Below are 24,047 nucleotides of genomic sequence, written 5' to 3' on the forward strand. Positions count from 1 at the left end.
TACCTCATTCCAATCCCAGACTCTTTAGGTGGCTTCTCCTCTGTGTCACAGTGTCTTTCCTTCCTCTATGGGGAGCGTGTCATTAGAGTAGGGCCCACCCTAGTCAGTGTGACCCCATGTTTAGTAGTTACATCTGCAAAGACCCTATTTCCACAGAAGTCCCATTCTGAGGTTCTGGGTGGACATGAATTTGTGGTAGGAGCACTCAGCCCCCAGGTCACTTACGGTGCTACAGACAGCAAAGCTCATCCAAGGGCCTTGCTTTCCTCACCCTCCACCTATGGCACACTCCCGGCGTCCCCAGGATCCTGGTGGGGAACCGTCTGCACCTGGCATTCAAGTGGCTCATGCCCACTAAGCAGGCTCAGGCCTAGACTGTGTGCCTGGATGTGACCCTCTTTGAGGTCAATCCTCTGTGCAATTTCAACATCACAAAGTCCTTCACAGAGCTGGACGGATGGTGCTGGTGCGGTATGGGATGGACCTGCTCTGGAGGCCAATCAAGGGTAGGCCAGGAGGGCCACTCCAGGCGTGAAAGCTGCTCCACAGCCCCGTGGACTCAGCTCAAGGTCACTGAATCTATTCTCAAAAAGTAACTGTAATTAGAGAGGAAACAATTATCATGGCTTTGGATAAAGGCTCAGGTGAATAATTTTTGCAGTCTGTACTTCGGCAGAGATGGAGAAGTCACAAGAGCTTTGCTGCATGCCCGAGTACCACAGGAATAAGTGTCCCCAGATCCCGGTGGGGGCTGGGGGGAGGGGCAGAGGCCAGGTAGGGGCCGCCCTCTGCTGGCCAGCCCCAGGCAGGGACAGCACAAACTAAACAGGTCTCCTTCTTTCCCAACTGCAGAGCTTGCAAGACCTCTGCTGTTGGGCTTTGGTGTCCTACAGCCGGTGCACCCCATGGAGAAGCTCCTGCTGCCCCTGGCCTTGAGGGGCCACTTCAAGTCCTTCTCTAAGGCCAACGGCAGCCCTAAAAAACTAATACAACAAGGAAATAAGTTGTACTCCACAGCAGGGAGTACTGTAGAGGATCCAAGAAGCATTTGTGTGAAATAAAAACAAATGCTAACATGGATCACAGTAAGGAGGGTGTGAATTTAGGTGCTAGACTCACAGATAACATAATTAAATCATAGGCCAAACCCTAGAGAAAGGGTATCCTTTGTCATTTTTTGCTGAGACTTTCTGTGGACAAATTCCATCCAGAGTATGACCTTGAGTGCCCTGTAAGTCCAGGTGTGCATCAGCTGCTTCCAAACCTTCAGATCCAGAATCTGCCAGCATGATCTCATCTTTGATTGCCTCAGGGAATCAACTGTGTGCGGACCTTCCTGACAGGTCTGCTACTTTGAAGAGAAACTATTTTGACAAACAAGGAATCTGGAAGAAAAAAAAAAAAAGGCACTTACAGATGATGGTGTTTCTCTGTAAAGAGGTGGGGCCACTGGGATTCCCTGTGCTGGACAACAGCAAGGCAGGCCTACAGGCCAGCAGGAGCTGCAAAGAGTGCTTCCCTGGGGAGAGAGGGTGCACCCGACCCAGAAAAGGGCACCTCTGGTGACCTGAACTGTGTGACCCACTGTGGTGACAAGATCACTGAGTTCCCCGCTCCCCTCCCCTCTCCCACAGTAGGTCCCTCCTTCCTCCTTCAGGGAGAGCCCTTCTCTCTCCTTCCCTGAAAACGGAGCCCAACAGCTCCAGGACCTGAGACTTTCCAAGGACGATATGACACTGCAGGTGGAAGACTCCTCACCTGACCCCACGTGACAGGGCCCAGTCAAAACGCAAGTGGACTGAACACGTTACATAAAAGGACCTTTTGACTTTAGGTACAGGGTCTATATGAAACAAACAAATTTCATATTTAGTCTTGGGTTCCATCCCCAAGATATCTCATTATGTGTGTGTATATATGTATTTCCAAACACAAAAGAATCATAAACATGAATACTTCTTCTTCTTCTTTTTTTTTTAGTTCATGTCTTTTATTATCTCAAATACATTACATGTTTTCTGGTTTGTTGAAGCAGTAAGTCAGACAACACTTGTCACAGTAGTGTCTGTCAAAGTGGCTGCCCATAAAACTCCACACCACATTCATCTGAAGGGCACTCACAGAGAAGGCAGCTAATTTTGCCATTTTCATCCACCTTATAATATTTCAGAACAGCCGACTTAATCTTCTTTCTCTTATGCTTATTCTTCTTGGGAGGGGTGTAAGACTTGTTCTTCCTTTTCTTTGCACCACCATGAAGCCTCAGAACAAGATGAAGGGTGGACTTCTTCTAAATGTCGTAGTCAGACAAGGCATGCTGCTCACTAGCAAAGACCAGACTTTGCTGATCAGGAGGGATACCTTCCTTATTCTGGATCTTGGCTTTTACATTTTCTATAGTGTCGGAGGGTTCAGCCTCCAGAGTAACAGTCTTCCCCACAAGGGTCTTTACGATGGGAAAACTGAAATGACTTCTTTCCCAGGGGTTCTGGATAGACAGGTATGTACCCCAGGCTGGGTGGCTTAAGCAGCAGACAGGTACTCTCAGTCCTGGAGGCTCAGAGGCAGGACCCACTGAAAGCCTCTCCCAGCTTCTGGTGGTGACCAGGCACCCAATCTCTGCCTGCTTCCTGTGGTCTGGCCCAGTGTCTTCTCTCTCCTCTCTCTTCTCTTCTAAGGACATTGCCATAGGATTTAAGGTTCACCCTTAAATCTAGGACTATCTCCTTTTGAGATGTTTGAATACATCTGCGAATAATTTTTTTTCTCAATGGTTGAATGCCCCTAAGTTCAATCCATAATACCAAATAAACAAATAATCACATTCAAAGAGTCGGTAGCATGTGTCCTCTGTGGCCACCACTCAACCAACTACAGGGGACAGGCACCTAACCTGGAGAGTGGACATCCACTCGCAGCTTCAGTTGCAAGAGAAAGAAAGAAACAATTGCAGGAGGAACATGGTGAGAAGCAGGCAGACCAGATCTGCAGAAACTCCTCAGAGATGGGCAAATGCAGGAGGGGAGGAGATAGAGGAGGGCCGAACTCACCCACTGGGGACGAGGATGCCATAGGAGGGAGGGGGGGTACGCTGCAGGAGAGGAGTAGGGGGAACTCACCGAAAACGCTGCAGGAGGGGAGCAGGGGGGACCTGCTCACTGAGGGCGCTGCAGGAGGGAACTGGGGGGGACCCGCTCACTGAGGGCGCTGCAGGAGGGGAACTGGGGGGACCTGCTCACTGAGGACGCTGCAGGAGGGAACTGGGGGGGACCCGCTCACTGAGGGCGCTGCAGGAGGGGAACTGGGGGGACCTGCTCACTGAGGACGCTGCAGGAGGGGAACTGGGGGGGGGGAACCCACTCACCGCTCACTGAGGACGCTGCAGGAGGGGAACTGGGGGAAGGACCCGCTCACTGAGGACGCTGCGGGAGGGGAGCTGGGGGGGGGAACCCGCTCACCGCTCACTGAGGACGCTGCAGGAGGGGAACTGGGGGAAGGACCCGCTCACTGAGGACGCTCACTGAGGACGCTGCGGGAGGGGAGCAGGGGGAAGGACCCGCTCACTGAGGACGCTGTGGGAGGGGAACTGGGGGAAGGACCCGCTCACTGAGGACGCTGCAGGAGGGGAACTGGGGGGGGACCCGCTCACTGAGGACGCTGCAGGAGGGGAGCTGGGGGAAGGACCCGCTCACTGAGGACGCTGCGGGAGGGGAGCTGGGGGGGGGACCCGCTCACTGAGGACGCTGCAGGAGGGGAGCTGGGGGAAGGACCCGCTCACTGAGGACGCTGCGGGAGGGGAACTGGGGGAAGGACCCGCTCACTGAGGACGCTGCAGGAGGGGAGCTGGGGGGGGACCCGCTCACTGAGGACGCTGCAGGAGGGGAGCTGGGGGGGGACCCGCTCACTGAGGACGCTGCAGGAGGGGAACTGGGGGAAGGACCAGCTCACTGAGGACGCTGCAGGAGGGGAACTGGGGGGGGACCCGCTCACTGAGGACGCTGCAGGAGGGGAACTGGGGGAAGGACCCGCTCACTGAGGACGCTGCAGGAGGGGAGCTGGGGGGGGGGACCCGCTCACTGAGGACGCTGCAGGAGGGGAGCTGGGGGGGGACCCGCTCACTGAGGACGCTGCAGGAGGGGAACTGGGGGGGACCCGCTCACTGAGGACGCTGCAGGAGGGGAGCTGGGGGGGGGGGACCCGCTCACTGAGGACGCTGCAGGAGGGGAGCTGGGGGGGGACCCGCTCACTGAGGACGCTGCAGGAGGGGAGCTGGGGGAAGGACCCGCTCACCGCTCACTGAGGACGCTGCAGGAGGGGAACTGGGGGGGGGGACCCGCTCACTGCTCACTGAAGACGCTGCAGGAGGGGAACTGGGGGGGGGGAACCGCTCACCGCTCACTGAAGACGCTGCAGGAGGGGAGCAGGGGGAACCAGCTCACTGAGGACGCTGCAGGAGGGGAACTGGGGGGGGGACCCGCTCACTGCTCACTGAAGACGCTGCAGGAGGGGAACTGGGGGGGGGGGAACCGCTCACCGCTCACTGAAGACGCTGCAGGAGGGGAGCAGGGGGAACCAGCTCACTGAGGACGCTGCAGGAGGGGAACTGGGGGGGGGGACCCGCTCACCGCTCACTGAAGACGCTGCAGGAGGGGAGCTGGGGGGGGACCCGCTCACTGAGGACGCTGCGGGAGGGGAGCAGGGGGAAGGACCCGCTCACTGAGGACGCTGCGGGAGGGAAGTAGGAAGGACCCGCTCACGGAGGGGAGCAGGGGGGACCCGCTCACCCAGGACGCTGCGGGAGGGGAGCAGGCGGTGGGAGGTGATGGGCAGCGAGGAGGGCGGGGACTGACTCACCGAGGACGCGGCCGCTAGAGAGCTGGAGGGGACCGGCAGCGAGGAGGGCGGGGCCTCGCGGGGGCTTGCGCTCCGTTAAGCACAGCCGGTCACCTCTGTGTCCAGTACGCCAACAGCTTGTTCCCCAGAGGCAGAACTGGGGTGGCCGTGTCCCAGGGTCGCCTTCCTGTCTCGTCACAGTCGGACGCTCTTGGCCCAATAGCTTCTCCCTTTTCCCCCCAGCCGGTCACCTGCGAGTGGATTAGCTCGGCGCTCCACGCCCGCCTGGTCGTGGTTGAACGCGCTCGGCGCTCCTTTTCCAGCCTGCCGCGGTTGGATGCACTCCACACTCCCTGCCTAGTCTCTCCTAGGTTGGACTCCCTCGACGCTCGGAGGTCTGCCTGTTTGCGCACGCACGCTGGCACGCTCGCTGGCGCGGTCGCCCTACGCCTCTGCCTCTCGCTTCCGGTCGCGGCCTCCGTGCCGCCGGTCAAGGCCGACCGTCGGGCGTCTGCGGGGCATGCGGCGCTGAGGAGCGGTGGACCTTGCGGCGGCGGCGCCATGAACCTCCTGCCTTGTAACCCGCATGGCAACGGGCTGCTGTACGCCGGTTTCAACCAGGACCACGGTGAGGCGCGCGGCCGGCGCTGCCCCCGCCCCACGCCCGGGCCCCACCTCTGCTGCTGTTGCTGCTTCTGCCTCTGTCTCTGCCCTTGGCCCTGCCCCGCACCCTTCGTTCCTTGAGACCCCGGCCTGCCTCAGACCCTTCCTGCCCGAGATCCCCGGCCTGTCCCAACCTTTCCTGCCCGAGACCCCGGCCTGCCCCGGACCCTTCCTGCCCGAGACCCCGGCCTGCCCCGGACCCTTCCTGCCCGAGAACCCGGCCTGCCCCGGACCCTTCCTGCCCGAGACCCCGGCCTGCCCCGGACCCTTCCTACCCGAGACCCCGGCCTGCCTCAGACCCTTCCTGCCCGAGACCCCGGCCTGCCCCGCACCCTTCGTTCCTTGAGACCCCGGCCTGCCCCGGACCCTTCCTGCCGGAGACCCCGGCCTGCCCCGGACCCTTCCTGCCCGAGACCCCGGCCTGTCCCAACCTTTCCTGCCCGAGACCCCGGCCTGCCTCAGACCCTTCCTGCCCGAGACCCCGGCCTGTCCCAACCTTTCCTGCCCGAGACCCCGGCCTGCCCCGGACCCTTCCTGATCGAGACCCCGGCCTGCCCCGGACCCTTCCTGCCCGAAACCCTCAGCTGCCCCGGACCCTTCCTGATCGAGACCCTCAGCTGCCTCAGACCCTTCCTGCCCGAGATCCCCGGCCTGTCCCAACCTTTCCTGCCCGAGACCCTGGCCTGCCCCGGACCCTTCCTGCCCGAGACCCCGGCCTGCCCCGGACCCTTCCTGCTCGAGACCCCGGCCTGCCCCGGACCCTTCCTGCCCGAGACCCCGGCCTGCCCCAACCCTTCCTGCCCGAGACCCCGGCCTGCCCCGGACCCTTCCTGCCCGAGACCCCGGCCTGTCCCAACCTCTCCTGCCCCGGACCCTTCCTGCCCGAGACCCCGGCCTGCCCCGGACCCTTCCTGCCCGAGACCCTCAGCTGCCCCCGACCTTTTGTTCCTCGAGACCCTCAGCCTGCCCGGACCTTTTCCTTCCTGCCTGAGAGGGCTCCCTCATCCTCTGCCAGTCTGATCCCCACTAGCCTGGCCCCGAGACTCCCAACTGGATCCCTGCCCATTTGGGGACCCCATCATGCCCTTCTCCTGGGCCTCTGAGGACCTGGGCAGGTGGCTGAGGCTTCCTGGGCCCAACAGGATCTTAGGCACTTGTGAGGCACCGTGGAGATTCTTGGGGGGCGGGCGGGGGGGGAACACTGCTTGATGGATGATTCCTGTGAGGCCATGATCTCTGCTGTGTGTGTTCTCACCTGATGTGGGTCCATCCAGAAAATGCTGACCCCACTAGTTTTCCCTTTGGTTGGAGGGTTGGGAGGAACTCTACAGCTGGCCTCGGTGCAACTGCATTCCCAGGGAAGGGGGCCCCCCAGCACCCGCCCATGCAGCAGGGGTCTCTGGGATGGTTTTCTCTGCCTCACCTCCTAAATGTTATCCTGGGGAAGCTGTTTAGAATAGACGTTGTGGACGCGGCTGGAAGAGTCCCTCGCCGTGTTTCCAATGCTCTTGCCCAGTTAGGCTTCCTGGCTCTGGCAGCAGTGGCAGGGGTGTGTCCTGGCCCCAGCCTTTGGGTGGAGAGTTTCCCTGTAAAAAAGTGTTTCAAGAGAGTACTGTGGACGGCCTCATTAGAGAGTGGTTTCCAACTTTTGAGTGTTTGTAGTACCTTCTTTTTACTGAAGTATATTATGCATGTAGAGCGCATGTCAGGTGTTGGGCCTGGCATTTTCCAAGCCAAGCCCACCTGTGGCCAGCCTAGGTTACAAGGTTGAGTACACCTGTCAGTGCTCCTTGCCACAGGTGCCCACCTGACTTCTGGCAGCATAGGTCAGTTTTGCCTGCTGCCAAACTTGTTTCTATTTTGTTGTTGTTGTTGTTTTGTGGTGTTGGGGATGGAACCCAGGGCCTTGTACCTGCTAAGTAAGTGCTATTGCTGTTTCTGACTTTTATCCAACATCACGTTTATGAAGGCTTTTTTTAAATCTTCACATTGAGTTGAGTGTAATTGTGGATGCTTCTCTTTGATATGTAGTGGTCCTCTGTGGGAATAGATCACATTTATCCATTTTGTCATCAGCAGGCATTTGGCCTCCAGAAGTATAAAGTGCCACTGTGATTATTCTAAAACATGTGTCTTTTAGTGAGCGTATGTTCACATTGCTACAGGGGGGTATACTCCCAAATTCCCATGCACAGAATGCTCTGCTATCATAGTGCCGACAGTTTTCCTCTACTAGCAGGTCTCAGCTGGCTCACTCTGGGTGTTTTCCACCATTCTGGCTGGTGTGCAGTAGATCCAGTTGTGCAGTCTTATCTGCATTTTCCTGATTCTTTATATCTTTTTACCCTGTGAATATCCTCTTTGGTGTTTTTGTCTGTCTACCTTTTGCTTGTGGATTTATCAGGGTGATACACACACACACACACACATACACACATTGTTTTCAGAGCTTTTTTGGAGGGGAGGGGATATGGGGGATTGAACTTAGGGGCACTCAACCACTGAGTCACATCCCCAGCCCTATTTTTCTATTTTATTTAGAGACAGGGTCTCACTGAGTTGCCTTACATTTTTTGCTTTTAATTTTTTTTTGTAGTTGTAGATGTACAGCATGCCTTTATTTTATTTTTTTTTTATTTTTTAAAAATATTTATTTATTTATTAGTTTTCGGCGGATACAACATCTTTGTTTGTATGTGGTGCTGAGGATCGACCTGGGCCGCACGCATGCCAGGCGAGCACGCTACCGCTTGAGCCACATCCCCAGCCCAGCATGCCTTTATTTTATTTGTTTATTTTTATGTGGTGCTGAAGAGCAGACCCAGTACCTCACATATGTCAGGCAAGTGACCTACCACTGAGCTACAGCCCCAGCCTGCGCCTCACTTTTGAGGCTGGCTTTGAACTCACGATCCTCCTGCCTTAGCCTCACAAGCCGCTGGGATTACAGGCATGCACCACCTTGCTCAGGTCCTGAGGTTTTTTTTTTTAAACTTTATTTATTTTTTTTATGTGGTGCTGAGGATTGAACCCAGTCCCTCCCATGTGCTAAACACTCTACCACTTAAACACAGCCCCAGACCTGGCTTATATATTTTTATATAAGGCTTCGATCAGAATTATATGTGTCTCATGAAGAGGAATCACAGATTTAAAACTTGAAAAAGAAGAAATAATGAAGCTGGATGCAGTGGCACAAGCCTGTAGTCCCAGTGGCTTAGGAGGCTGAGGCAAGAGGATCATGTGTTCAAAGCCAGCCTCAGCAACCTGAAGAACTAAGCACCTCAGTGAGACCCTGTCTCTAAGTAAAATAGAAAATAGAGCTGGGGATGTGGCTTCAGTAGTTGAGTGCCCCTGAGTTCAATCTCTGGTACCCCCCCCCCCAAAAAAAAAAAAAAAAGTAATAGTGAGAAAGAAAAAAAATAAGAAATTTCAACTTTTGTTTTTTCAACTTTTGTTTTCTGTATTTTCCAGCAAGGAGAGCTCTGCTTCCTCTATCTGGATTAGGTGATTCTAGTAGCATAAAAAGGGTGTTGTGACCTGGCAGAGTTTGAGACAATATCATAGCACTTCCAAGTGAGTTTCAGATCTAGCCCAAGGAAACTATAGTTCAGAGCATGAGTTCAGTGCAGGTGTGCTCTGCAGCTGCTTGGGTAGCTGTCATGGTTCCTTGGATCTGTCAGTGACTTGGTGTGTGCTTTTCCCACTTGGAAAGGTGGCTGGCAGAACAGCTGTGTGGTTCTAGAGCTGGAGAGGTGGATTGGAGAGGCCTTTGCCCTGGCTTTCAAACCACTGGTGCAGGAACTAGACTTTGCAGCAGCTCTTGTGAAAAAAAAATGTGGAGGGTTGGTTTTTTTCTCTCCTGGCTTAAGTTTTGCTTCAACCAGTTGGATGTTGCCCAACCCTGTGCTGAGACCCTTCCTTCCTCAAGACCCTGCCAGGGTATTGCCTCAGGCCTCAGGAGCCAGCACCATGTCCTTTGGAGGTCTGAGTGCCTGACCAGTTTATGGCAACACCTTTTATTTGGCCATTAAGCACTTGGGTGTAACTTAGAAACTGTGTGGGGGACTTCCGGACTTCCCTCCAGGAGGTCATTCTGTAGGTGGCGGGGAGCAACCCTCGTTCTGTCCCCATCCCAGCCATGTAAGACTGTCCTCTGCCCAGCACCTGCCCTTCCCCTAACCCAGTGCCTTCACACTGGCTCGGACAGCGCGCTTTCTGCCTGTCTTCCTCCAGAGGTGAACGTTCTTGTTGGCTGCTGCCCCTCTGGGACCCAGCACAATGCCTGACACAGCATGATATGTTCATGGAGGGGAGGCCAGGGAGACTGGCGTGGCCTGTAGCAGGTTGCTGGTTGAGGATGCCAGTTTCTCCAAGCCCTGGCTTTTACCCATGATAGGCCTCAGGATTAATATGTCCCTTTTACTTTTCCTGCTTTAGGATGCTTTGCATGTGGGATGGAAAATGGATTCCGAGTCTATAACACTGATCCACTGAAAGAGAAAGAGAAACAAGGTAAGAGAGTAGCAGACACTTCCCTAGCCATACTCAGTGTCTACCTTGTCTCACACCTGGGAGAGATGCCGTGGCTGTAGGGCAGTGGTTTCTGACAGGTCAGAAGGTTTTGGGCCCTTTGTAAAGTGGGACATTCTTTCTTCTATGAGCTCTGCTACCTACTGTGTTAGATTATCAAGGTGTGAGCTCTTTGGAAGAGCAAGGTGTATTTGGGCAGGTCACTTTCACTTTCTCCATGCTGGAGATGATGCTGTAGGGAACTCACAGGGTGAGGGACTTAGCGCCCAGTGTTACTTGTAATGAGTTGTGGTTGCTGCTGTTCACTTGTTTCGGTGTCTTACTCTGCTTTCATGAAACAGGAGTTTTTCAGAGCTGGAGTCAGGAATTGTGCTGGTGAAATACAGTGGTGCTCTTCCCATCGTCAGGCAGGGAGGTCAGCTCTGTGGGTAGGGCTGCTTCAGATTGGTTTCCCTTCCTGCACGTTTCTCAAATACGCGGTGTTTCCTGGTCTGTACCTGCTGGGAGACTGTCCTTGCTGCTGGACAGATCTTAGATAGCCACTGGATCAAGCAGCAGCCTCTTCCTGCAGGAGTAGGATAGAATTCTTCCAGAACTGGCCTCGAGAATTCTCAAGAGGAACACTAAGGTGCTAGTGTCCACTCAACAGCATCCTGCGTCAGAGGTTTTTAGAGCTCTCAAAGCCACAGAGCCTGTTTTCAAATGAAATCTCATACACCATCAATTTTTTTTTTTTATTTTTTGGGGTACCAGGGATTGAACTTGGGGGTACTCAACCACTGAGCCACATCCCCAGCCCTCTTTTGTATTTAGAGGCAGGGTCTCACTTAGTTGCTTAGCACCTTGACATTGCTGAGGCTGGCTTTGAACTTGTGATCCTCCTGTCTCAGCCTCCTGAGCTGCTGGGATTACAGGCGTGTATCTGGCACATGCACCATCCAGGTAGTCCTGTACATCTTGCAGTTTAATTTTTAAGCTGAAGTTCATAGTCTTAATTCACTGTGGAAAAGTGGCATGACATGTAGTGTCGGACTCAGGGTGAATCTGTCATACTAGCAGATTCTAATCTTGGTTTTGCTTCCTTCGCAGTTGCTGTGTGATCTTGGACAAATTTTGCAACTTCTTTGGGCCTCGGTTTCTCCATATGTAAAGTGAGGATAGTAGTGATTCCTACCTTTTAGGGTTACTGTAAAATGGTGGATTGGAACATGTGAACCTACGTCAGTCCTGGTCTGCAGGCTAAATGAAGAGGCTGTGTGTGCTGGTGTTATCAGACTGGCAGCAGCTTAACCATTGCTGCAGTCCCTGATCCACAGGTAGACACCTGAAAACTGAAGGGATGATGAGTGCTGTGCAGATGGAGATTTTTTTCCCTTTTCACACAACAGGAAGGTTAAGTTTATAAATCAGGCCCAGGAGGGGTTGACAACTGTGAGCTGTTGCAGAACTCAGTGATCTTGGCATGCAATTTTTTCTTTGAGGTTAAAATGTTTGCCTTTCACTTAAGGAGAAGTGTTGTGGCCCCTCTGGCATATTGGATTGCTGGCCTCCCCACTCTTGACTTTGGGTCTGTAAGAGAACCAGGGGTTCCTGGAGCAGAAGAGCTCTGCTGTCTGGGTGCTGTCCAGTGAGTAGGGGGCGGGAGGCTGTGCCCTGTGGCTATGCTGGATGAGGGGTGATTGGTCCGAGGTGGACCAGGATGGTGTGAGGTTTGGTCACACTTCTCAGAGCAGCTTGAAACTTAGGAATTGTTTATTTCTGGAATTTTTCATTTGATGGTTTTAGACTTCAGTTGGTCACAGGTAACAGAAATCAGGGAAAGCAAAGCCATAGGTTAGGGTACTGCTGCTTGGTCGGTCAGTGGACCAACGAGGGCTGTCACTGATGGTACTCGCCTGCTGGTGCCCCTGAATCTGCTCTCTGTGGGTGGCATAGTGAGTTGGCAGCTTTGCTCCTGCAGAGGAAGGAGTCACTGTGAAACCTTACAGAGCAGCTGTACCTGCAAACCTCAGGTGCTCTTTACCAAGTTGACCCCAAGCTTAAAGATGAGTTGTGCACATTGTTATCAAACTGTTAGCGATTCAGTCAAGCCGTTAACAACTGCTTCCTAACTGATGGACTGTTTACAATAAACCAGAATTTCTTGTACCATTAGACGAGAAGAATCTGCGACTCACAAGTTCCAATCAATTCTACCATGGTCATGACCTTGCACAGTGCCCGCCCTCCCCTGTGGCTAGGCAGGTTGGAGGATCAGCACCTGTGGGGGTGGGGCGGGGGGTGCTTACCCTCCAGCTGCTAAGAGAGACCCCAGAGGGCGTCCCAGGAAGGTCCCCTTGTCCACTTGTGGGCTGTTTTGCTGTGATGTTTCCGCAACTTCTTCAGAGAAGAGCAGGTTTGCCCAGTTCCTGCTTTGTTCCTGTGGTTTGCTCCAGGAGGGTGAGGAAGGAAGCTCTCCTCACCCTGTTGCAGCAGTCTGTCCTCCGTCTGGTTACCGGTGAGGAAGCCATGAAATTGCCACTTGGCAGGAACAGGAAGCTGATAGTGAGGGAAGCCCTCGGGTTTCTTGGTCTTGCAGTTGGCAAGTTCTGAGAGGCCCAGCCAGGTCTCCTGCACACCTGCAGCAAGTCTGCTCTCTGCTTCTCACCCGTGGCCTCGGGGACCCAGGGAGGGGCTGCTTGAGTTGGGGGTGTTTGAGAAGGGTACATTTGGACAGAGCATCTCACCCAGCAGTTGCATGGGCACACAGGAGTGCCCACGCCAAGCCCACACTTCCTCACGGGACCCTCTCACCCTGCATGGGCTGCGGGAGGGATTGGCTGGAAGGCTTCCTGCACAGGGCTGTGAAGACTCCTCTGACTCTTCTGGATGTGGAGTCTGCCTCCTTTTATTTTTATTTTTTTTGAGATGGGTCTTGCTCAGTGGCCCAGATGGCTTTGAACTTGAGGTCTCCCACATTCCCCAGTAGCTGTGACCACAGGTGTGTCCCCTGTGCCTTCCTAGGTCTCACATTTAGCAAATAAGGCTTTATGACTTCATGATATTTTTCTAGATTGCTTCAATCTGCTAGCAACAAGCATACAGGTAAACAAAATATTTGTGTATTTTTTTAAACATTTTTTTTTCACAATACCTTTGTTGTATTTATTTTTTATTTCTATATGCTGCTGAAGGTCAAACCCAGGGACTCACATGTGCTAGGCAAGTGCTCTTCCATTGAGCTACAGCCCAGCCCTTGTGTATTTTAATAGGTAAGAAAATACATAGACTTTCGTTGTTGTTAAAGGTTTAGAGAAAATTGTTTAAAACTCTGAAATTGCTTTTGTGCCTGTGGCAGAAATCTCCCTCCTTCACGGGGACACCTCAGCGCTGTCTGCAAGTCGTGGTCTGAAGGTGCCAGGGTCACGCCTCCAGAGGGAGCTTTGCTTTGCGAGGGCTGGAGTGGTGTTCTGCTGAGGGGAGCGGTGGTGAGGTTCTGTGGACACAGTGCAGACACTGGGTGCATCTGAGGAGTGCCTGGCTACACCTGGGCTGCTCACACGGCTTTCTGAAGCCCAGGGGCCTGCATGGAGAAGCAGTTTCGCCTCTGAGACCCCAGGCACAGGAGTTCTTGCATACTGCATTTTACTTTTTGGACTGTGGTTAAATCATAAAATTTACCATCTTAACCATCCTTTTTAAAAATATTTTTCAGTTGTTGATGGATCTTTATTTATTATATGTGGTGCTGAGAATTGAACCCAGTGCCTCACACATGCTAGGCAAGCGCTCTCCCGCTGAACTACAGCCCCAGCCCCCATCTTAACCCTTCTTCAGTGTACTGAGATCAGTGTTGCTACATTTACATTGTGTTCAACACACCACTAGAATTTTCCGCAAGGTGACTGCAAAACTGTAACTGCAACTCTGTACTTTCAATCAGTTGCCCACCACCTCCACAGCCACTGCTGACCACCCTCTTCTTTGTGTCCCTCTGACTTGGACAACTGTGGAAGCTTAATGCAAGGGCGGTCTGCAGCACTAGGCAGGCATTTTGTGCCTGTGGCCTGGCTCTGCAGGGGCCCTCAATGCTTGCCTGTGTGGCAGCAGGTGCCCCAGCTGCCTTCCATTTCAAGGTGAGTGGTGTTGTCATGTGTCTACACTGCATTGGTCAGTGGACACTTGAACATGGGTATACAAGTCTCTGCGAGACCCTGCTGTCAGATTTGGTGGTGGTGGTGGTTTTTTTGGATATATACCCAGGAGTGGGATTGCTGGATCTTGTGATGGTTCCATTTTTACTTTTGGAGGTTCCCCAGAGCAGCTGCACTACCAACACACAAGGTGCCAGGGTCTGCGGGTGCTTCCCAGCCCTTGATGCTGCCTGTTTTTTCTGATGGCCACCATGCTGAGAATTTTCTAGGTGCCATGTGCATGCTTTTGATGCCTCGTGGTTGCGTGTCTTCATGTGCATGTTTTTGGTTGTCAGTGGACCTCTATTTCACTTACTTATATGCCGTGCTGAGGCTGGAACCCAGTGCCTCACACATGCCAGGCAAGCGCTCTGCATGGAGCCTAGCCCAGCCCCTTCTTGGTAGTTTGCACATCAATTTGGAAAATGATTGAGTTACTTGATTTTTGTTGTAAGAGTTCTTCATGTATTCTGAGTATTAACCTCTTACAGATAAATGATCTGCAAATACTAAGTTGGATATTGTCCCATCTGTCTTATTTCTGGTGTCATAGCCAGGAAATCATTGCCAAATTCTCTTCTACAGGAGAATTATAGCTTGGGGTCTTTCTTGTAAGTCTTCAGTGCGTTTTTGAGTGCACGTGTATGTGTAGTGTGAGGGAAAGTCCAGGTTGTCCTCCCCTGTGCGTGTACAGCCTCTGAGCTACAGAGGGCATCAGGAGCCCTTCCTCAGTTCTGGCAATAGCCATTGGGCATCCCTGTAGGCGTGCACAGGTGGAACTGCACACCAGCTGGCAGCCCTGTTGTGTGGTGAGCTGACTTAAGGAGGAGGGTTGTGTCCCTCCTGCAGGGAAGGAGCTGCAGGCTTTCACAGGTCAGAACCACTCCTGGCCCAGAGGAGGAAGAGCTGCTGTATCCACTTGGGTGGGCACCGTGGCCAAAGCCAGAGTTACTCTGAGGTTGCCTAACATGTCAGATGACTGGTCACTTGTCTGCGTGGAAAGTTGTCTGCACCATGGGCAGCACTGTTTGGTTCTGCTTAGGATGCTGCCCGGCCTCAGGTGTAAATCTCCTGGAGTGAGCAGGGTGCTCTCAACTTCCTGTGTACCTGAGACTGGAGAGGGGAGTCTGAGTAGGTTGACACCTGACTTCCATGTTTTGGTTTCCCGTTTTCTCGGCTTGTCCGTGCTGTCTTGAGCTCCAGGTCGTGGCATAGACCTGAGAGTCGGGCGGGCAGTCCTCACCTGTGCTCCCAGGTTGCTTCCCTGAGAGCCTTGGGCACCCTGCCGTGGGTTTTCAGGGACACCTGGAAGTCAAGTGTTCGATGTAATTCATGAACAGTTGAGAACTTGGGGCCTAGTGGGGTGGACGGGTGGAGGCTACTCCCTGAGAGCTCTATGGCATCTTGAGGTGTGGTTGTGGGTGTGCCACGGGCTGGATGGAGCCAGATGCCCACTCTGGCTCCTCGCCATCACCTTTCTTATGTCTGACGTGTTTGGGTGTGAACTGCCACCTGAAAATGAAATGCTGAGCTTTATAAGGCTTGACTTTAATTGTTTTAATTGTACAATACACATTAATTTACTACAGTTGTCTTCTTGAAATTGTCATTTCAGAATTTTTAGAAGGAGGAGTTGGCCACGTGGAAATGTTATTCCGCTGCAACTATTTAGCTTTAGTTGGTGGTGGAAAAAAGCCAAAATACCCTCCCAACAAAGGTAAGGTCGTTAGCCCCTTAAGAGCTCGCTCTGTGCACAGTGCTGCAGTCTGTGGTCGGGGGCCTGTTTGGCCTTCCCTGGTGGTCCTGTGAGGCTGGAAGCGCCTCTAGGAGGAATGGTGGTGTGGAGGACTGCCCTCAGGGGGCAGGTGGAGGTGTGTTGCATCCTGGGTTGGTGCCAGGAGTGTCATGGGTTCATCGTGAATCAGAGTGTGAGCAGCACTTCCACAGCCACGGAGGAGCACGAGGCATGTATGCCTGGGCATGTATGTGGCTCTGGGCACGAATGCAGCACTGTGGAAGGGGCTGCATGGGGAGGTCTGGCCCTTTTTGGATGGAGGCGTGGAGAACTTTGCCCTCCACCACTGTGGACACTGCCCATAAGCCAACTCTTCTTGCTCTGAGTTGAGAAAGAGGTCTTAAGAAGAATGAGACCCAGAAAGGAGGTTAAGGTACAGGATAGAGAGGATGGGCCACAGGGCCTGGAATGCCAGTTGAGGTGTGCCCAGGAAGAGGCACCACACAGTCTGTGTGGAGGAAGGCCTCGTCTAGAAGCAGTGTGGGAAGTGGGCTGGGGAGACACTGCAGGCCAGGGGAGAGGAAAGCAGGTGCACCTCTGACCAGTGTCAGCAGAGCAGGGAGCATGGGCCAGGGAAGGCCACTTATCTGGTAGCAGGAAGGTCCAGTGATGGCATCATGGGACTGTGGGGTGGAACCAGTGGTGACCTCTTCCAGAGGGGGAGGGTGATGAGGGAGGCAGGAAAGAGGAGCAGTTGGGAGGGACAGAGCATAGGTGCCCCACCAAGGAGTGGGTGAGCTGGGGTCTGGCTGTGACCCTGACACTGGGGGTAGCCCAGTCCTGTTGGAAGAGCAGAGAGAGGGATGTTGGGGCTGGGGTGCAGCTCAGGGGTAGAATATATGCTTGATGTTAGCAAGGCCATGGGTTCCAACCGCAGCACCAAAAGGAAGAAACACAAAAGAAGGGCTGTGTGGACAGGGTGGGGTCCTTAGTGACTGCCATCATCTCCTGCACAGGCTCTCTGTCCTCAGCAGGAGTGGAATCTGCACTGCGGCGGTTAGCCCTGAGCCTTTTGCTTTTGTTTGGGAATTAGGAACAGAGAAATAAAGTGGAAAGGGGTTGCTAGTAGGAAAAAGAGTGAAAGAATGAGTCTTGGCCCAAAGGCTGTTGGAAGGACTCCCTGGTTTAAGCTGGTGCTCTGTTGGCTGAATCCCCGTGCAGAGTGGCTGCCAACAGCGGGTAAGTGTGAGCAGGCTCGGTCCCGAGAAGTTCTGTCCTGGAGAAGAGCAGGGCACCCCAAAGGATGAACAGTCTTGCTTCTCTATGAAACAGAAACATTCCCTTCCCCTTTCTCCCCCACCTCTCCCTCCTTCCTCTCTTGTTCCTTCCTCCTCACTTTCTAAGAGGGGTTGAATCCAGGGCCTCACCCATGCTAGGCAGATATCTCCCCCACCCTTTTTATTTTGAGACAAGGTCTTGCTGTGTTGCCTTGAACTTGTGATCCTCCTGCCTCAGCCTCCCAAGTTGCTGGGATTACAGAAGCCCCTCTTTCTTTGGGTGTCCTCTTTCCCTCTCCTGCGCCCTTCTCTCTCTCCCTCTCAGGGGCTGTCTCAGCACTGTAGCATTCAGCGTCCTCTTTCCCTCTCCTGCCCCTACTCTTCCTCAGCACTTTTGCACTCAGCTGCTGTGATCAGGTGTGCTTTTTGGCTCAGGCAGTGGAGCCAGGGAGGTGGTGTCTGCCTGAGGTGACCAGGCAGGAAGGGCTGGCAGAGTGTGTCCTGCAAGAGGAAGGGGTGGGGAGCAGCAGGGTCTGGGGCAAGTCCCAGGGCCAAGTGCTGGCTGGGGGAGGGCGGGGTGGCAGGGGCTGCCCACCAGGGGCCCTTGTCCTTCTGGTTTCAGTGATGATCTGGGACGACCTGAAGAAGAAGACTGTCATTGAGATAGAGTTCTCCACCGAGGTCAAGGCTGTCAAGCTGCGGCGAGACCGGTGGGTTCCCAAACACCTTCAAGCAGGTGGCTAAGGTGCTTTTCTGTCCAGGGAGGGAAATGTTTAGGGAAGGATGCAGTGAAGAAGCGATAGCTGCCGTTGGTGCCCAGCAAGTGTACCAGAAGAGTCACTTGTGTTCCTGGGGGAAGGTGGGGAACGGACTGACTTCTGGCCTTGGGGATGGTGACCTTTAGGACCTGCCCGCCTGGGCAGTCAGAGCTGCAGCCTCACAGGGTGCCTCTGAAGTATGTTCCTGGTGGAGGGTGGAGGAGCCCTGGGAGCTCTGGGGTTGGACTCTCAATTGCTGGGCTGCAGAGGGCCTGCCCTCCGCCCAGGTGGTACGGAGCTTCCTTTGCACTTGTCTTGGCTCCATGTGACCAGCGCACTGCGCGGTTTCCATTCCACCTGTAGGGGCAGGACAGGGGTGGTGACCTGCATTCCATTTGGGCTGGTTATTTCTAGTAAGGTCATTATTTAAAAGCCCTTCACAACGAAATGCTTGATTGGCTCAAGGACCTTTCCCCTTATGAGATTTTCCTGATTGTCAGGATGGGGAGAGACTCTTGCCCTGGGTGAGGTATGGGCAAGGACACCTCGGAGGCCAGCCTCTGCCAGGTGAAGGGGTTGCTCAGTGGTGCATGGCCTTCATTGCGACTTCTGGGCACCATGTAAGGGGCTGCAGCCCAGGCCTCTCCCGTGGCACATCCAGTGTTTGAGTTTCAGAAATCACAAGATGCCCATCTCCCTTTCTGAGGAGAGGATCTGAGTGTGAGTATCTTGCAGGATCGTGGTGGTCCTGGACTCCATGATTAAGGTGTTCACCTTCACGCACAATCCCCACCAGCTGCACGTCTTTGAAACCTGCTATAACCCTAAAGGTGAGGCTCTACGTGTGAGGTGAGTAGGGAGTGGTTCTGTGCCACAGCTGGGACGTACCCTGCAGCCCCTCTGCTGGCATCAGCTCTCAGCCAGAGCCGACTTCTAACCTGTCCTTGGAATGCTGGCCTCAGCCTTTCCTTCCCTTTCTTCTGCATGAGAGGTCATTGTGCAGACTAGATCATTCACGGTATCATCCTCACATCTTTACGATGCTCAAGTTTTCCCCCTGGGTGTTTTTTGGTGTGGGGTCTTGCTGTGCTGCGCAGGCAGGACTGATGCCCTGGGCTCCCCAGCAGTGGGTACTTTCTCCTTCCAGCAGCCTGTGCTTCTGTCCTGTGCCAATACCACTCTTCCTCCATTTCCTGAGCTTTAAAGCAAGTCTTAACATAGGTAGCAGTCCTCTGGCCTCAGTGCTGTCTGAGGAAAAGAAGCTCTGGCTGCTCTGGGCAGCAAGTTTCCTTGCAGCTGTCCATGTCAGCATGTCTGCGGAGGCTCCGCTGTGCGGTGTTGGCATGGGCCCTTAGTTGAGGCCAGGGGCTGGTGATATGGATCTCCCACGGGGTCTGAAGCCTCTGCTGCGTGTGGGGCTCCCCTGTCATTGTTCATGCCTCCTCTTGTGCCTTTGTTTTGCATTCTCATGAGGTGGCCCTGCAAGAGACCAGCGGGCAGGATGCGTGCCTTAACGAACTGTGGAGCACATGGTTACCTTATGGGGGTGCTTTTGGCCCTGATGCCCGTTAGCCAGCCATCTATAGGAGTGTGCCCTTGAAGAACCCGTGTAGAGCTCTCGTTTTTCCCCAAGGTTTTGGAAAGTAGGTTTTGGCTATGAGAAGTCAGGCTTTGGCTGGTTGTCATCTCTTGATGTTTTTTTCTGTCTCCATTAGGCCTCTGTGTCCTGTGTCCCAACAGTAATAACTCCCTCCTGGCCTTCCCCGGCACCCACACTGGCCATGTGCAGCTCGTGGACCTGGCCAGCACTGAGAAGCCACCTGTGGACATCCCCGCGCATGAGGGCGTCCTGAGTTGCATTGCTCTCAACCTGCAGGGCACAAGAATCGCAACTGCGTCTGAAAAAGTAAGTGTGTGGGTCTCCTTGTTGGTGGTGCTTATGGAGCGGCAGCCTCTGCAGAACCCTCCTCTGCCAGCTGCCCAAGTGGACCTTCCCCAGACTGGTCTTGTCATGTGACGGGGCTGAGGCTGTGACTTCACACATCCTCCAAATGTTGAAAACACAATAAAAATACTTAAACAACAATCTTGCCAGGCATGGTGGCCACGACACCAATCCCAGCAGCTCTGGAGGCTGAGGCAAGGGGATCACAAGTTCCAGGCCAGCCTGGGGCAATTAGTGGGACCCCATCTTAAAGAGGCCTGGGGATTCTACTCAACAGTAGTTGCACCACCCCCACTCAATAAAACAGCCACACCCACCCCATTTCTTATTATTGGGCTCAGTATCAGTGTCAGTGGCACAGCCTCCCAGAGCCACTCAGTTTCTGTGCCTAAGACCCCTTTTCCCACCTGCCTGAGAAGGTGTCCTTAGTGAATGTCACCACCAACATTTTAGAGTGTTGCTTGTGTGATTCCTCAGCTTGTACTTGATTTTTTAAATAATTTAAAATCTGGTTCATACACTTCCTTCAGCTTGTTAATTCAGAGTTTTTGAAGAGAAGATCCATACCTTTTTATTCCAGTTTTCATCTAAAACTGCAAGTGTAGGTTCACCTTCAGGAGCTAGAAGCTGTTAATGGGTGAGAGCATGAACCAGTGATTGTCCATCTGCGGGTCAGTGCGTGGCTCTGTTCCACCCTGGACATTTCACATGTCACTCTTCCAAATGTTACATCAGTAGCACATGACATGGCATGAATGCACGAACACCGTCCTCCGTGTGGCCCGCCTTTTCTTGTCGCCCAGGTCTGGGTGCTGTCTCTCTGGGGAAGGGCCTTCCCTTCTGTGGCTCAGCTCAGTGGGTCAAATAGCCACTTTTTTATTGCCTGTGGGAGTGACTGTGTGGGTATGGGAGCAGTGGGGACGCCCTGGCTGGTGCTTCTGTGGGATTGGCCAGGGGAAGGGGTGTGTGGGCCAATCTCCAGAGCCTTGTCCTGAGCCCTGCCCTGCTGCTGTGGGACCCAGCGCCACCAGCCTGTTCTCAGTGAGCCACAGGTAGAGGGACAGACAGTTGTGGGCCTCATGGGAGGATTTGGGAGAGGGGTGTGTGGGCTTATGAACTATCATTTCGGAAACTAACTGGACCTGTGAGTTGTTGATAATGAAACACTTCGCTGTTTTTCAAAGGGGACCCTTATAAGAATATTTGATACTTCATCAGGGCACCTGATCCAGGAGCTGCGAAGAGGATCCCAAGCAGCTAACATCTACTGGTGAGGACCCTGGCTCCTCGCCTGCAGGAGAGCTGGGCTGGGCATGCCTGGGCAGAGGCGTAGGTTGTGGGCTTTGAGGGGTGTCGGGTTCCAGATCTTTCAGCTTTTTATTGTGGGAAGTGTGCACAAAAGTGGAACCCTCGCCTCTGCTCCAGTTGTTCCTGTGTGTTTCCCAGCAGGGGCTCGGATCACTGCAGCCTGTCTGCCTGCTCTCAGGACAGAGGCCATGTGGCCAGGGCCTGCTTGGTGCCTGACACTGTCCCCCAGGGGTAGACTGTCTCCATGCCATGCCAGTGGAGCCAGCACTGGGGCACCTCAGGCAGCCCTTGCCCTCCCTGGCACTGGGGCTTTGACCCTCTAGATCAGGTTCCATGCTGAAAGCCACTGGCCTACAAACAGGCAGGGTGCTTCTTAACACTGCACCTCAGGTGTAGGGATGTCGAGGTCTCCGGGGTGCAGGCCAGCAAGCATGCTGTGCAGGTTGGGTCTCTGGTCTTTCCTGCATCTTCAGAAACCCAGCTTTTCTGTTTTCCTTCATAGCATCAACTTCAATCAGGATGCTTCTCTCATCTGTGTGTCCAGTGACCATGGCACAGTGCACATTTTTGCAGCTGAAGACCCAAAGCGGAATAAACAGTCCAGGTGGGTTAGGGGAAGGCTTCAGGGGGGCCTGGAGTTAAGGGCTGGAGTGTGCACAGAGCTGGGGGAAATCACCTCCTCATCTCCTTGGGGTTTATGAGGCCATGTCCAAAGCTGCCCTTGGCCCTGTGCCAGTCTGGCACTGGCTTAGGCCCTCATCCTGAGCATTGTGATGGCATTCTTCAGGTTAATTTGACCGCAACACAGTCTGTACCTTTCATAAGTTTTATTATAAGACCGTTTCTAAGGACTCAGAGATTTTGTTAAAGAAAACAGAATTTAAAGAAGTGTGGGTCCAAAACCGTGTCAGGGAGAGGGTCTGGGTACTGTTGGCAGCCTTCTGGGAAAGCTGGCAGCCCTTCTGCATCGCTTCACCTAGTAATGCGACCGCCCCTCTGTCTTCTCCTTGTCCTCACAGTTTGGCATCAGCCAGTTTCCTCCCCAAATACTTCAGTTCCAAATGGAGTTTCTCCAAGTTTCAGGTCCCCTCAGGCTCTCCATGCATTTGTGCCTTTGGAACAGAGCCGAATGCGGTCATTGGTAAGTGGCCCTTCCTGGAGGAGGCAGCTCCAGAGCCTGGAGCCCCTTCTCCTGCTGCGGGGTTGCCCGGGGTTTTCCCAGGAGCTCACTCACAGCCCTTGTCCTGTAGCAGCAGGGGACAGGCATGTGTCCAGAACAGCCAGGGCTCGGCCTGCTGCTGCTCTCCACTCCTGGGAGGGGCTGTGAGTGAAAGGGTCTCCTTCTGTCCCAGCAATCTGTGCCGACGGCAGCTACTACAAGTTCCTGTTCAACCCCAAGGGCGAGTGCATCCGGGACGTGTATGCGCAGTTCCTGGAAATGACCGATGACAAACTGACTTCACCGTGAGCAGGCTGTGCTTGCCGCCCAGCGTCCCCGGTCTCCTGGGGCTGGTGCCAGTGCCCCAGAGCCTCATGGGAACGGGGCTGGAGGGATTGCCCAGGACCTCAGTCTCGAAGCCATATGTGGTTCTCTGCCTTCCTGAGAAAGGTCTCCCATTACCCGACTTAAAGAGAATAATCATCACCACACCTGGACACTCGGTGGCTCTGGGCAGCCCATGCTTGCCCGCCAGCCACTACCCTTTAGCTCAGCTGCCACCTTAGCTAGTAGCTCCAGCACATCCTCTACTGGTGGTCTCCATCCCAGCCTAGGGACAGGGCTGCCAAGGATGGGCACATGGAGGTTTGTTCCTGCCACAAACCCACTGTTTTTCGAGAAGCAGACAAGTGAATAATAAACAGTGCAACACCACCTGGAGCCCGCACCTGCAGTCCTGGCACCTGGACATGTCTCTCTTGGGAGCACAGCCTGCTCTGGGCCTCAAGTGGCTGTCCCCACCCTGTTGGAGCCATTAGGACAAGGCTAACACTACCCTCCAGCACAGAGCTGTGTCCACCCACCAGAGCCCTGGGGTGCTGTGGCGCTTCCCCACCATCTGTGCGTACAGAGCAGCGAGCACAGTGTCTGAAGGTTGGTCATGGAGAAGAGCGCCACTGCTGTGGGCAACAGCCCTGCCGGTCCTGCCCGGCATGGAGGGAGATGCCTCTGCCCCTCCTGCCCACTTCCCTCTCCACCACCTTCCCTCCCCAGTACTTGTGAGTAGCTCCACACTAACCTTCTGGGAGCCGAAGGCTCTTGCCATTTTTAACACTTGGTGACTGCGCTAGATCATGGGCTCCACATTGTCCATGCTGTTGAGCTACGTGTTTAATTTTCTTAAATTCCTGTTAGAGAAGCTTTCTTCTGTGATTTTGATTTCAGGTTGCAAACTTTTAAAATCTGTGTAGTGGCAAGTTCTCAGTTTTGCCGTTTCCTTTGCTGTTGTGTGGTCTGCTGTCTGTGAGTTCCATGTCAAGTATGCATGTTACCTGTGTGTATTTAATCATGAACTTTAATTTTGCACACATATTTGTACTGTTTCATTAAATAAAAGTGACTAATTTTGTCGTACTCCACCTCTACAGCATGGAGCAGTGCGCTGGGGAGTCCTGCATCCTCTCCTGGTTAGGGTTAGGGTTAGCGATGTCTCTGGGGAGGGGGGTGTCTCTGGGCCACCCTGCCCACTTGCGGTGTGTGCATGGCCCCTCTGGAGGAGGGAACAGTTCATGGGCAGAGGCCAAGTGCTACAGGAGCATCATCAGTCCTACCTTGGAGAGCAGAGGCGGGGACAGTAATGCCCATTCTTCTGCACCTCTATCCCC

The 24,047-nt window shown here is 53.9% G+C and overlaps 1 protein-coding gene and 1 pseudogene across 1 annotated transcript; one reads left to right on the forward strand and one right to left on the reverse strand.

The window, feature by feature from the left end:
* Positions 1-2,007: 2,007 nt before the first annotated feature.
* LOC143409861 (ubiquitin-ribosomal protein eS31 fusion protein pseudogene) lies at positions 2,008-2,683 on the reverse strand (annotated as a pseudogene).
* Positions 2,684-5,242: 2,559 nt separating this feature from the next.
* Wdr45b (WD repeat domain 45B) lies at positions 5,243-23,807 on the forward strand. The gene is made up of 10 exons (XM_076869615.2): positions 5,243-5,461; positions 9,937-10,011; positions 15,817-15,918; positions 17,836-17,923; positions 18,707-18,801; positions 19,687-19,877; positions 21,101-21,186; positions 21,727-21,828; positions 22,244-22,365; positions 22,577-23,807. The coding sequence occupies exons 1-10, from the start codon at positions 5,395-5,397 to the stop codon at positions 22,690-22,692; spliced, it is 1,044 nt and encodes a 347-aa protein (XP_076725730.2). The 5' UTR covers positions 5,243-5,394; the 3' UTR covers positions 22,693-23,807.
* Positions 23,808-24,047: the final 240 nt, after the last annotated feature.

Source organism: Callospermophilus lateralis, chromosome 11, assembly GCF_048772815.1.
Source record: "Callospermophilus lateralis isolate mCalLat2 chromosome 11, mCalLat2.hap1, whole genome shotgun sequence".
Lineage (NCBI taxonomy): Eukaryota > Metazoa > Chordata > Mammalia > Rodentia > Sciuridae > Callospermophilus > Callospermophilus lateralis.